The sequence below is a fragment of the Rhinoderma darwinii genome, chromosome 11 (genome assembly GCF_050947455.1).
Source record: "Rhinoderma darwinii isolate aRhiDar2 chromosome 11, aRhiDar2.hap1, whole genome shotgun sequence".
Classification (NCBI taxonomy): Eukaryota; Metazoa; Chordata; class Amphibia; order Anura; family Rhinodermatidae; genus Rhinoderma; species Rhinoderma darwinii.
The window spans coordinates 83,997,565-84,012,673 of NC_134697.1; the positions used below are offsets into that span (position 1 = coordinate 83,997,565).

The following is a 15,109-nucleotide window of genomic DNA, read 5'->3' on the forward strand; positions in this document are numbered from 1 at the left end:
GTCCTAGTGGATCCGTGCTTCTTTTCCCAAGGTTTTTGTAATGCGGCATGCATTTGTCAAGGCAGACTGAGAATAATTACAATAACGGAATTAGGGAGGCTGGAGACATCAGGGGGCTACTGAGGCTATTGTACTGCTTGCCTGGGATCCTAGCTGAGAATAGCAGGTCAGACAACCCACTAGCTCATTAAGGATTTGCAGTTCTCTTTTCAATGCTTCTAAAAACTGAATGGAGAGGGGGAGGGCGAGAAAAGAAAGAAAGGAGAGAGCTTCGGGAACAGGAGACAAAGTACAAGAGAGGCAGAAGAAAGGCTTGGGAGTGTGTGAAAGGCTGAGTGTGTATGGGTGTGTGTACAGTGTGCATGTAGGAAGCCGTGAGCGTGCAACAAGCACACTAAGAACTCAAAAAGAAATATGGAAAATTGGAGGCTTGGATCTGGAGACAGATGAGTTAGGCGAATGGGGCAACGACTGGGAGGGTTGATTGATCATTATCATTAATTGTCCACAAAAGGACCCATAGACTTGAAAGATTTGTCCCCAGGGTGAGGAGGAGGGGTACAGAGAGAAGTGTTTTGCAAGAAGACTGAACAACCCCCTCTACTCTACCCTTAACCCCCTCCTCCCTCTTTCCTTGGAGATTCCGCCCAACACCCAGCTGCAAGGGACATACAGTTCCAGGGACTATTACTAGGAATTGGCCCAGGACTGCGAGAAGGAGGGTGCTACAGAGAGGGTGGGTGAACTGAAGGTGAGCGAAAGTTTAGTGGAAACAGGCTTGATGAGAGAAGTCTTAAGAGTGTAAAGGACAGAAAGAAAGAAGAAGAAAGTGATATTAGAAAGAAGGATATTTAAGAGGATGCAGCAGACTATATGGTAGGATATGCGAGATCACCCATAGACAACTGACAGGTGTCCAAAGGACTGAAGAGCAACATTGATGGAATTCATGTGTCCCTCACCTGTGTTTTTATTGACCAAAATATGACTGAGAAGAAGGAACTGTGAATTGCAACAAAGGATCCTCAACTTGGGGCAATCTCTATTGCACAATACCCCATTCTCTAAAAAGGAATCACTACAAGAAGGATGATGCTAGACAGAGGAGCCGTGCTAGTCTGGGAATGGCAGGACGAGGCTTTCCTGTGGAAGCCCTACAGCCCACAGGTAGCCCGTTACATTGAGCAGGTGCTTAGGGACAACCCAAAGGCCTCTTCCGTGAGTCTTGGGGAAGCAGATGCCAGCCTGACCCCCTACATTCTGGATCTAATCTCAATGAACCAGTTCCGCCTGGATACAGGTGAGTGATCAGCAATTATATTGTAGTTGAATGCTCTAGTAGGGCAGCACCGCCATGCGGTGGGACAGAGGTTTCAGCAGGTGTTGACCTGACAGGTGCATTGTGGAGACTGTTCTTGCAGGGAGTCATCAGATTTGTTTAATAAGCAGGTTGGATTTATAAGTCAACATAGATGAGAAGAAGATATGACACGATTCCCAATATGAAGTTTTAAGTATTATGTTTTTGACCAGTTTATCGTTATGTGTAAGATTTTTGAGAATTTGGCTCAGTTTTTTTTTTCTTTTACTTTGTCATGAAATTTTCTGGATCATAGAAAAGTTGTGCATAATTTTATATAGTCATGCAAACGCTCGTCCATCGGCTGATCTTATCGTTTATGCAGCTGAAAATATTATCTTTGTTGGCAGCACATCACCAGTGTAAACAGTGAGACGCGCTGCCGACACAAAAGACATTTATGTAACAAGCGCTCGTCCCCATACGTAGCTCTGTGTGAAAGGACCAAACGAGCGCCGATCAACGAGCTGTCTCATTGATCGGCACTCGTTTACACGGTCCACGTCAGGTCATGTAAGAGGGGTTTGGATTAGTTACTGTATTCTCCGACATGCTAGGCTATGCATGAAAATCTACAAGACTGACCACTGTAGTGTGTCTGGACACCTTTGTTCAGGACATAAGAGGCGATTTCAGTCCACATGCAGTAAGGTCCAAACATTGCTCCTTGGAAATCCAGCATTGCACCCAGCGCTAGTACCCTTTTTTCTGGGTTTTGTTCTCATTGGTGAGAACCCCTGTTCTTAGACCACATAGACATTATTCTGTTTTCAGCTATGTCAAGCTATAGAAATCTACAAGAATGAGCTTATCTGAGCTGTAGGGGTGTAACGGTGTACCCCTCATTTAGGTCATTGGTGGAGGTCCAAGTTCCTGGACATCCATCACTGCGATTTCTTGGAATGTCTTGGTAACAAGTAAAAATCTGAAATATAAATCCAAACAACATGCAAAAAAGCGTGAAGACCAGACAAAAAATGTGAAAAATCAATCAAGTAAATTAAATCACTGTAGCGCTATAGGCGTCGTCGTTTGGTGACATGTTATAGAGACGACATTATTATTTACTGCTATTGCTTGTGAAACAGCAACAACCCAATGTCTTAAGTCAACATAAAACTCCCCGAAAATGTGGGACATTTCTCAGCTGTGTGTTAGAGATTTGCTTTGTGCCTCCTCCAAGAATCACAAGCAGCAGATGGGCCAACTATTAAGAAATCCTGGAGAAATCGCTGTACTTCCTGCTATATTAACGTTGACTACTGATGAATTTTGTACTGTTCTCAATTAGGCACGCTGACGTGAATCACAAGCAAAGATAGTGGGGAAATTGTTCGGAATAACTTATTTTTGGAGGGATGAAAATTGATGGAAACAATGTGACAGTGTCCTGCTGATTTCTGAAGAGGGGCATTCAAGGGGAAGCAAAACAACAGACCGTCAGTTCTATTTCCCACTATTAAAATGAAATGTAATTTCATAAATTAGCATTCGACTTTCCTTATACAGAATAATTATGGCCAGATTTGTTGGCCAAAACCACCAATTGCACGGCTTATACATATGGTAGAAAAGTTTTAAAGTGCACATGATTCCAAATTAACATGTCCTAACATTGATTACTTTGCCTTGGACCCATCTTATGGCAGTCAAATTGCAGTTTATTGGCGCGGTTACCGCAAATTTGTGGTAAAATGCTGCAGTTTTGATGAGATTCAGCAAGAACTACCGAGATTTGGCTCTGTCTTGGGGCAATAAACCACAATTTTACCGCATTGTGTGAATAAGCCCTTAATAAAACACTTGTGTGCCATAGTCGAGATCTAAGAAATCTTTCTATTAGTGCCAAGTAGGTCAAAGTCTGTAGGTAAGAAAATCCATTAAAACAGGGGGAAAGGAAAAGTGAAGTAATTGTCCATAGTCACCAATCAGGTTACACTTTTATTACTCAGAGACCCTTTGAAAAATGAACGCAGGAACCTGATTGGTTCCCACGAGCAATTGCTCAACTTTTTCTTTTATTTTAACGAAGAGTCAAGGCACCACTGGTAGCAGCTTATCACCAATGGGAACAAAGGATCGGGCATGTTGAAATCCAACATATCCGATCCTTCTTTTCCCTGACATCTGCTGTCGAGGTTGGTTGGGAGGCCCCCATACTGATCTGCAACTTTTATCTAATGTGAATGGCGAGTTTGAATGGAATGCATCACCTATATGTTTTTTGGTTGTTTTTTTTTTACTAATGAAAACCAAATAGTAAAACATTTTTTTTTTCTATTCCGTTTTTATTTTCTGAAGTCCTTTTTTTTTTTATTTGATTTTTCTGTATGTGATTATGGGGGCAGCTATCTTGCCTCAGCTGCTGTTAACAGCATTTAGAGATATGCTTTACAGAAGCCACATAGACCATAGGAAACAATAGTGTGGAGCTGTCCCATTGACTTCTATGGGAGAGTTTTCTAGGCATGCTCTGTGATCTGTGCAGGGAGGGGGTGGAAGAGAGCTGTGTCCATCACCAATTGTAAATGGTGGATCCTGTGTTATCTATATATAGGTGTTACCTGTCAGTGTAATCCTGCCTGTGATGATAATGAAATGACTGCTGAGTAGTGATCATTACAGAACAGGAAGGGTCAGTCTAATATCAGGCTCAGTAGACAGTGTGAAAACAAGATTTTAAAATTATTTTTTAACCCCTTCCCGACATTTGACGTATCCATACGCCACAGTCGGGTAGAGGAAGTATGGAGCGGGCTCACGGAGTAAACCCGCTCCATACAATGCGGGTGTCGGTTGTATGTTACAGCCGACACTTCAGACACTTAGCCGGAGCGCGATCCCGCTCGTTTAACACGTTATATGCCGCGGTCAATTGCGACCGAGGCGTTTAAATCATTAGAAAGAGGGGGCGACCCCCTCTAACAGCTCATCGAGCCTCCTGCAATGCAATCGCGGGGTGGCAATGGTTGCTATGGCTGCCCGGGGGCCTAATGAGGGCCCTCAGGTCCACCATCTTTGTGCTCCTATTAAGCGCTGTCTCCGGCCTGTCAGAATCACGATATACTGCAATACATAAGTATTGCATATTGCAGTATATAGTGCAAGCGATCTAACAATCGCTGGTTGAAGTCCCCTAGGGGGACTAATAAAAAAAAGTAAAAATTTGTCAAATAAAGGGTTTTTTTTTATGCAAAAAATATAAAAATATTAAAAAAAACACCTTTTCCCATTTTCCCCCTAGAGCATAGTAAAAAAATAAATAAACATAATTGGTATCGCTGCATCCATGAAAAGTCTGACCTATTACAATATATTATTATTTAACCCGCACGGTGAACGCCGTAAAAAAAAATATGTAAACGCCAGAATCTATCTTTTTTGGTCACCTAATCTCCCACAAAAAAATGAAATAAAAAGTGATCAAAACGTCGCATGTACACCAAAATGGTATCATTAAAAACTAAAGATTATCCCGCAAAAAATAAGCCCTCATGCCACTTAAGCGACGGAAAAATAAAAAAGTTATGTCTCTCGGAATTTGGCGACACAAAATAAATAAAAAAATTTACACTTAGGTTTTTACTTGTAAAAGTTGTAAAATATAGACAAAACTATATATATTTGGTATCGCCGTAGTCGTATTGACCCACAGAATAAAGTTAACATGTTGTTTTAATTGCACAGTGAATTCCGTAAAAATGACGCGCAAAAAAACATGGAGGAATCGCTGATTTTTTCATTTTCTATCCCACCAATAATTTTTTCCCCGTTTCCTAGTACATTTTGTGGCACAATAAATGGTGCTACGAAAAACTACAACTCGTCCCGCAAACATCAAGCCCTCATAGGACTATATAGACGGAAAAATAAAAAAGTTATGGCTTTTGGAACGTGGGGAGGGAAAAACGAAAATTAAAATCTGAAAAATGGCTGCGGCGGGAAGGGGTTAATATAGATAATGACATAGAAAATTAAAAAAAAGTCACCAAAAATTCTTAAAAAAATTGTTTGACATGAAAACTTGATTTAAACAATAGGTAATTTACTTGGTCATGTGGCATAATTATTTTAAGCATTACCGTCCATATCTCCTGCCTGTTTTTTAAGACATTGACCTCTATGCTTTATCTGGGCAGGGAAATAGCTTGTACTAGACTTGCTCCAAGTGTAATGGTGGTATTGGATGCCCTGACTTGGGAGCCTACCATCAGGCATCTCATTTAGTGAGGATTGCGGTTTGGTGTAGTAGTATGGCTTCCAAGCAATGGGAATTGCTGGAATAAGCGTCTATCCCTACCACGCTTCAGGCAATCAGAAACAAAACAGATCCCCTGGCAGCACGCACATCTCGATTGCCCCAACCTTGAAAGTAGCCACTTCTATCTTCCCCAGACCAGACATTTCCCCTTTCCCATCCCCCTTATACCATATATTGGGGAATCCATTGTTCCAACCAGGGATGGCTTCTGGCCAGCTCCGCACCTGGGTATCTTCGAATAGGTTTCGTGAACATCACTTTGTACCGTCTGAGGACTGGATATCCACTCAGACTTTGCTGACAGTGACGGAACCTCACATACTTCATGGCAAATTGTCCAACCGAGACACTTTTTGGGGTCTTTGCCTTACCACAAAGGCTACTCCAGAACTAAAACCCCCTTCAAATCATTTTGTATTGCATCGAGAATGTTAAACAATACTGTTTCTTACGTTTATGGAATTCTGATTTCCCTACAGGATCTTTGCCCCCCAACCTACGTACTTAATTGGGAGAGGCACCTACATACTTCCTTTGCGGCAGAACAAAGGAATCAATTGTACACACTTACTCATAAATCTTCGGTCTCCAGTAGGATACAGAAGGCACGGATAAGGATCCATTCCAGATGGTATAGGGTCCCTTCCAAATGCCAATCTCTCATACCATCAGTCTCCCCTCTTCATTAAAGATGCAAATCTGAGACAGGTACCATTCTACATGTATTTTGGGAGTGCCCAGTGTTGAATGGTTTTTGGTCAGATGTATGGCGCATAACTTCTAGGTTTGCTGATTTCCCCTTACCAAAATACCCTTCTGCCATGTCCTTGCTCCATCTCTGCAACATCCCACTTAAAACATATAAATGCTCTGTGTTTCGACATCTGGTGAATGCCACTAGGGCCTGCATACCGGCTCTATGGACACAGACCACTTCTCCTTCGAGTCCAATGTGGTTTAAGAGGATTAAGGTCATGAGGAAGGAGAATCACTCCGAGGCACTCATGGCAAGTTTCTCAAATCGTGGCATTACTGGCTAACTTTCCACATTTCAGCAAAATACAGGTCCCATATGGGGTAATTGAGTTCCGTGAGTTTCTGGATTTCTCTTTTTTTTTTTCATTTTCTTTCTTTGTTATATTTGTTTTTCCACTGTGACTTTATTTAATCACTCAGTGTATTGGGTTTTGTTGCGTAAATTGCCATGGTGTGTCCTTGTGTGGATACCATGTGTTGAACTTGCATTTTCTAGTCTGGCCTGTGTGCCGAAACAGATTGATTGCGTTTTTTATTTCTGTATAATTAAAAACTGATGAAGAATTAAAAAAAAAAAGTCCTTGGTCATCTTATCTCTTGAAGGCCTAACATACATGGTGTATTAAAGTGGCATTATATTTAGCACATATTCCATGCATTTGACGTTAAAATGTCATACAATTTATGGATCCCTCTGTTGATGGGTCTGATTTATTTACAGTTAGGTTGAATTTACGCACTACGTTAATGCACAAGAATCCAATAACTATGATGTTTGAATATGATTATAACTGGGCGACGGTCCCTACTCTCACTAAGTGCACGACAGACAGACAGACAAGGGTACAAAGAAGCCAAGGAAAAAAGGGGCAGATGCCCACAGCTAAACCGTGAGCTACAAGAGTAGTGAACGAGCCGAGTCAAACCAGGAGTACATGAGGTACCAAACACAGAGCAAGAGAGTAGTCAGTAAAGCCAGGGTCAATAGTTCAAGCAGCAGCAGAGCCAGGAAACAAGCAGAATCACAGGCAAAGGAGAAGCAGGAAATGGAGGTATAAATAGACAGAGAGCGGGAGCTAGCTCCGTCTGGCCAGGCTCTGATAGGCTCTCCCACTCCTCAGCCTCCCAGCCTGAGTGGTGGAAGAAGGAGTCACTCTATCAGACTTAGGAGCAGGTGCAGACTGAGTAACCACGGGCGTCGACTCAGAAGCTGTGTCTAGCAGATCCTTTACAGTACCCCCCCTTTTATGAGGGGCCACTGGACACTTTCTAGGTGGACCTGGCTTATTGGGGAACCGAAGATGGAACCTCCTGAGCAATACCCCAGCGTGAACATCCCGGGCGGGTACCCAAGTCCTCTCCTCAGGCCCGTATCCTCTCCAATGGACCAGGTACTGGAGGGAGCCTTGGACCATCCTGCTGTCCACAATCTTGGCCACCTCGAATTCTACCCCTTCAGGGGTGAGAACAGGGACAGGAGGTTTCCTCGAGGGAGCCAAGGACGGGGAGCAGCGTTTCAGGAAGGAGACCGACAGGTGAGCCCTAATCTACCCGCCACTCAGTCCCTGCCTACTTGAAACGGCCCGTCCTAGGCGACGGCGTACAACTGGGCGATGGTCCCTACTCTCACTAAGTGCACGACAGACAGACAGACAAGGGTACAAAGAAGCCAAGGAAAAAAGGCGCAGATGCCCACGGCAAAACCGTGAGCTACAAGAGTAGTGAATGAGCCGAGTCAAACCAGGAGTGTACGAGGTACCAAACGCAGAGCAAGAGAGTAGTCAGTAAAGCCAGGGTCAATATGAAGCAGAGGACAAATAGTTCAAGCAGCAGCAGCAGAGCCAGGAAACAAGCAGAATCACAGGCAAAGGAGAAGCAGGAAATGGAGGTATAAATAGACAAAGGGCGGGAGCTAGCTCCATCTGGCCAGGCTGTGATAGGCTCTCCCACTCCTCAGCCTCCCAGCCTGAGTGGTGGAAGAAGGAGTCACTCTATCAGACTTAGGAGCAGGTGCAGACTGAGTAACCACGGGCGTCGACACAGAAGCTGTGTCTGGCAGATCCTTTACAGTTATACAAATAAGGACTGTAGTAAGGTATTTTGTAAGCTACATGTTCATGCAAAAAAAAAAGTTATGGAAAGTGAGGTGCTGGTTGAAAACAAATAAGCCAATAAAACGACATTATTTTAAAAACATATTTTATGTTCTAACTATTCACCCCAGGACTAAGCAACTACTCTGCTCCAAAATGACTGATCAGTAATAGTTATCAAATATTAATTGTGTGTTCCAGGAGCGTTGCTAGGGTCTTAAAAGGTCAGAGAACAAGCCCCAAGACATATGTCCACCACCACAAATAAAAACAATTCATAACAAAGACAACTTTTAACACATGATAGGCTTATGTCGGCTCAGCGGTACACTGTCCCTGGATTTAACTTTATAATGAAAATTAGTTCCGTAGGGCCACAAACCTGTATCCATAGAGGATTTGCCTTCTAAATAATTTGCACTGTCATCAAAAGTAATCTACTATAGATATATATAATAGTATACATCTAAATCCTACCATCATACAGTTGCCATGTAATACCACTATACTGTACAATAATAATAATAATATCTCCACATCATGACCACATATTACCATCACAGAGTGTTTGACTAAGACCTCTGTACTGTTACTAAATTTAAAAAAAACGGCATAAATAATGGTCTATACAGTGACCATATAGTGGTAGATACCAGTTCTACACCGGTGCTCTGCAAACCATATAAGTGAATACAGTAAAGTTAAATTCAGTGACTTACAGGTAACGTCTTCTCCAATTGGACTTGTTCACTTTCGCTTTTCTTCTTTGTCCAAGCTAAACCTTTATGCCTTTTCCCGACCATGATTCACCTCTGCAGAGTTTGTTACCCAGACATCTTTGACACCTTGCTTTTCCAGCACCCTCCCCACCTATTCCCCACCCTCTGCACTTACTTCCGATCCTGACACCTCTTTAACACTACCATGCTAATGCTTCCCTTGTTACTGTGTCTGCTGCTACCCCAGGTGCTAACATTACTGTAACTACTGTGTAGAAAAGTGTCCCCAAATACTGTACCTCAGAAATAATGTTGTCATAACTAAAGTTACCCCAAAAATAATAGTGCCAAACAGATATAGCCCCAGAGAGTAATAGTTCCTCAAAAGGTACGTAATGTGCCCGTCTTTGTGGCCCACTCAGTGATAGTGCCACCCTTAGGGCTCTAAAACCAGTATTAGTACCCCCTTAGTGCCTCTTCACAGTAATAATGCTCCTTTACTGCCCCTACACAGTAAAACTGCCCTCTTACTGTTCCTACACAGTGATAATGCCCACTTACTGCCCCTACACAGTAATAGTGCCTTCTTAGTGTCTCCCACCTAGTAAAAGGGCTCTTTTAGTGCCCCTACTTAGTAAAAGTTCCCCCTCAGTGCCCTACACACAGTAATGGTGCCCCCTTTGTGCCCCACACTTAGTAAAAGTGCCTCTTTAGTGGCCCCTACTTCTCAAAAGTGCCCCCCTTAGTGCTCCCTACTTAGTAAAAGTACCCCCTTAGTGCCCTCCGCACCTTAAGAGTGCCCTTTTGGTGCCCTCACACAGCAATAGTACCCCTTAAGTAGGCCACCAACACAGTAAAAGAACCCCTTTAGGGCTCCCAAATAGTAATAGTGTCCCCTAAACCCTAACACCATAAAAGTGCCTGAAGTGGGCTGTGGCTTACAAGAGTAAATGGCATGGATACAGTTGAAAGTAAAAGGGCGCATGGGGCCTCTTTTAAGAGTGCCTTGCTAGCCAAAACAAATGCAGAGCGTCGCCGTGGCGCATCCTGGCATTATGACACCACTGATTCTGAGTTAATAGAGGGGCCTGTATTGTTCAGGACCCTCATCTCTTGACCAGCGTGTAAAGTGGTTACAAAGAGCGTCTCCCACTCTGGAGGACCTGTCCTGTACTACATTACACCGACAACCCATTAATTTGAATGAGAACTGTGTAATTCTTAATTTCCCCTGTGGTGGCGCTGCAGGGAAATTGAACGGTTGTTGACCACAGATTACAGCAGATCTCTGGGGGTCCTAGCAGGGGGACAATTCGAGATCTATTTATTTTCAAGGAATTGCTCAAAGCAGCCAACCCCTTTAAGCTGACAACATAAAATGAGTGTAATAACATGAAATGATAGGACCTGTCTGATAACACAAATTTTTACCATGTCAGATTTATTTCAGTTGTGGAGGCAATGATTCCTACCATTCGAAAAGTGGAGAATCAACATGGAAATCAACCTGTATTCTTGCGTGTTAGCATATGAGTGTACATACATATAAATATTAATCCAAATTACTTTATCTCCTTGTGTAGATTATGGTAAGTAGCTCACCCACCCCCGGCCTTAAGAATCATCTGTTTAAAGCATTAGGAAGTTTAATCACTTTCCCTGTAGAGAATCTCCGATTTCACCCTAGAGAGAGACACTTTCGAACAACATGACATCCAGTCCGGTGTTAGAACCCAACGGCTTACCGGTGAGGAGAGATGATCTGCGGGTCTCTATTGGGTGAAACGTTTAGATTCATATAGGATGTGTGGACATAGTGTTGTTCATTGTTAATGGTGGGAGAGTTGGAGGAAATGAGAGGATGAGCAGCCAGAGATCTCAGCAGGATGTCCTTGTGTTTCTGGTTTATCTGTGTCTCTCTATGTATGGGGTCAGGTCGGGGGTCTCAGACAGAACAGCTGTGCCTTTGTTGAGCACTAGTCCTCAATCTCTAAGCTCCCAGAGCTATAAACCAGCTGTGTATTAGTGATCACACTACAACACACCCCTAAACATAACCCTAAAACTAGGGTCTCGTCTCCACATAACACAATTAAAGTTCCCCTTTCCTAGGGTAACAAGATACATTTGACTACATAACACTTGCAATAAGCATCATGTTACTAATTTTTACAGGGAACGTTCGCCTATTTAATGTCCAAAAGGAAAGACGCCTAAAGCGAAAAAAAAAAAAAACTTTGAGGAGGGCTGGCTATACAATGATTTTTTTTATGAACACTAAACGAGGTAAAAAATTAAATCAACCAACTAGTTGCCCCCTTAACTGTACTGGCCTTGTTTTATGTCCCTTTATGATTGTGAGTGCTTTAATGAACAACCTCGCAATATCATATGTGGAGAATTTCTAAGATGTCATCATGCAATTAATAGGGTATACTAGCTAGAATTTATTTCACCAGGGGCAAAGATTCAGTTTGCTGCCCTATATCTTAGGGTAGTATTATATGACCCGACATGGGCCGTGTAAACGAGCACCGATCAACGAGACAGTTCGTTGATCGGCACTCTTTTGCTCCTTTCACACGGAGCAATAATTGGATACGTTTAGGTACAAGCACTCGTTACTACGATCACTCGTCCCTATACATTTTTATATTGTCAGCAGCACAACTCCATGTTTACACAGGAGGATGTTCTGCGGACAACGATGATTTTTAATTCTGCATAAATTAGCAGATCAGCCAATGATCGAGCTGATTGTTGCCTTCATCGGCTGATTGTTGCCCTGAGCAATGATCGGGAACAAGTGTTCATATGAACGCTCATTTGCCCGATCATTGGCCCGTGTAATAGGACCTTCAGTTAATTAAATGGCCAATCCATGCTGGCACCCCTCCGGCACTCATCACCCGAGACACATGCCCCAACAGCCCAATCCAGCTATGCCACTGAAATGGAAAAAGAGTTCTCATGACTCAGAGTGTATAAGGAACCATAGATGTTCTTTGACTCTTTGATAGTGCTGGTGAGATATCTAACTGCTTATGGCCGATGGATATTTGATATTTGTTGTTAGATCCCACCAGCTTTAGCGGGTTCCACCAAAAGTCGAATATCTATAGGGTCGATAGACTTTTGTCTGCTGTAGGAAAGGGAAAAAATAATCAAAAAATTAGCATTTATCCTGTATAATTCCATTGTTTTTCCTGACATAAGAAATGCAAAAGATGTCGTTTCGTTGCTCATCCCATCCATCTTCATAAAACTCATATTCATGTTCAGCCAGCAATCGAATATCTCCACAGCTACCAGACCATTAGATGACGTCTATTGTCATGGCTAAAATAACTCTGACCTGTTGGATTATTCCTGCCAGTTTCAATTGTTTCCCCCAAGATAATGCTAGAGGTCTCTGGCAACTGCTCACCCTCCTGCCTCGGTAGAATTAGCATACAGCTTTGACTAAGCCAAAACTGCATGTTATTGGTAAATATGGGTCCTCTTAGATGGCCCGACGTGGGCCGTGTAAATGAGTGCCGATCAACAAGGCAGCTCGTTGATCGGCGCTCGTTCGCTCCTTTCACAAGGATCTATGTATGGGGACGAGCACTTGTTACTACGATCCCTCGTCCTTATACATTTCTATCATGTCGGCAGCGCGTCTCCCGGGAGATGTTCTGACAACAACGATAATATTTTTGGCTGCATGAACGATATGATCAGCCGATGAACGAGCATTTGCTCGTTCATCGTCAGATCCTTGCCCTGTTTATACACAGCAATCATGATTGATCGTTTGCCTGATAATTGGGCCGCGTAAAAGGGCCTTTAGACATCTTAATTGTCAGCCAAAAGTGTTTTAGCCAAGAAATATTGGTGTATATGGTACGTTTTATGCACAGGATTAGCTTTTCTGTGTAGTAAATCCACAGCATGCTCATTCTGTTGCAGCTGTTTACAGCAAATTTAACCCTTTTCAATGTAGAAAAAGTGAAATCTGCAGTGAATCATCGGCACAATCCGCCCGTAACTCGCTGCGGATTCGCGTCAGATTTGTGGCGGAAAAATCTGCTACATGTGTGGGTGCCCTAAGGGTAGTAGATGCATGAAAAGCCTGGATGACGCATACATTTTTTTCTATACAGTTAAAAGTTACGATAGACAGCGTGAGTCAAAGCTCATTGTAGGTGGGAAAGAGGTGCTCCTGCTGTTCCTCTGAGCAATAAAACCATTTGCAGTTGTTTGCTACATAAACATATATCATCCTAGTGTTCAGCACTATGTGTCAGTCTGTACCCAGATCTCTAGCTCATTAGACATTAATTAGGAGGTGGGGAAGATTGACCCTCAGGCTTTGGTCGCTGGGGGGATAAAATGGAATTTTGGTGGGGAGGGGTGGACCAGCTGGGTTATGAATAGGAGAAAGACAGATGCCCTGAGAGCAAAAAGATAGTTGAGGAGGGGGTTGGTGTGGGTTGTGAGTGCACAGAAGAGCGAAAGATTTATTCACAGACAATAATGAGAATTAATAATGTCCTGGGAAAAAGGACTTTTCTCACAGTCCTGAAGTGCCCCTAACTGTTGCCCCCTGTCACAGTGACACACCCCTGGTATGGACCAGACTGGAGTCTTATTTCAGCTAAACCCCTGTCAGATGACCATCGTATTACCTCATTGGGAATCGCTACCTTCACAATTGTTGCATTATACAAAGCATTGTGGTCCAACACCTGTTGTTTAAGGCAATGGAAAGTCCACTGTGTAACATTCGGCATTGTACAATTTACAGTTCCGACCTTGATGCTAATCTATTGAGAAGGGCACATTTTCTATTCAGTTCTTTCTTTCACTTCCAGAAGCAGGATTTTAAACTTAGAAAATGCTGAGTGAATGCAAGAATTACTTCCCTTATGTTTCTATTAAATGGAGCCAGCAAAATATATTTTTTTAAATTTCTAAAAATAAATTAGGACACCCATGCTGACAAACCAGCATAACTATTATTACCAGACAAACAGAATTCATGCCTTTCATAAAAAAAATCTTCAGTTTACAACATAATTAACAAAACTGGAATTATATGCTATTAAGATTTCCACAAAAAACTGACACAAAATTGCGAATACCAAAATCACCATAGGCAACATTTACGAGTCCAACATGGTCCAGATACCTTGGCTACTGAAAACCTTAGACTTACTCCATACCTTCTCTGAAGGCCTAGTCGTTCTAGGCGAAGGTTTTGGCCTAACATCGGAGCCCCTTCTTGACTCCTCCATGGGCACATCGGCACATAACGTTGCCTCTCTCGGTGAGGTAGTGAGATCACTGTCGCACCGTAACCTGATAGATGTCTGGCGTTCTTTTTTCCATAGATCACTTTTTCCAAAGATCACTCTTTTACTCCCACCCTAATCGTTCATTTCCCTCCACAATCCCTGGAAGCTTATATATCCATTGTGCACAAGGAGGGGAAAGACCCGACCCAGTGTGGCACCTACCGCCCAATTTCTCTACTCAACGTTGATGTCAAATTATTTGCCAAATTGCTTGATTGACCAGGAGCAGGCAGGTTTTGTGATGGGCAGGGAAGGGAAACATAACACCGTTCGTATACTACATCTAATCCAGTACACTAGGTCGAAAAATATTCCATTAACTTTACCAGGTACAGATGCCGAGACGGCCTTCGACTGGGTGAACTGAATCTTTGAGTCCCTTACCTTAACTCGGTTTGGCTTCCCTCCTGAGTTTATCCATGGAATCCTCTCACTCTACTCTTCCCCAAGTGCCAAGATTCGAATAAATGGCTCCCTGTTGCCCCCTTATCAAATCCGTAACGGTACTAGACAGGAGACCCAACTCACGTGAGTAAGGATTGGGGACATGATACACACACCTGCCTCCTTTGCAGACGATT

At 42.9% G+C, this 15,109-nt stretch overlaps 1 protein-coding gene across 1 annotated transcript in view; it reads left to right on the forward strand.

The window, feature by feature from the left end:
- Window positions 1-278: 278 nt before the first annotated feature.
- Window positions 279-15,109, forward strand: part of LOC142663304 (E3 ubiquitin-protein ligase DTX4-like) — a 35,465-nt gene continuing 20,634 nt past the window's right edge. The window contains exon 1 of the mRNA XM_075841884.1: window positions 279-1,300. Coding sequence (XP_075697999.1) covers window positions 1,090-1,300 — 211 coding nt within the window. The 5' untranslated portion in view covers window positions 279-1,089. The remainder of the gene's footprint in view (window positions 1,301-15,109) is intronic.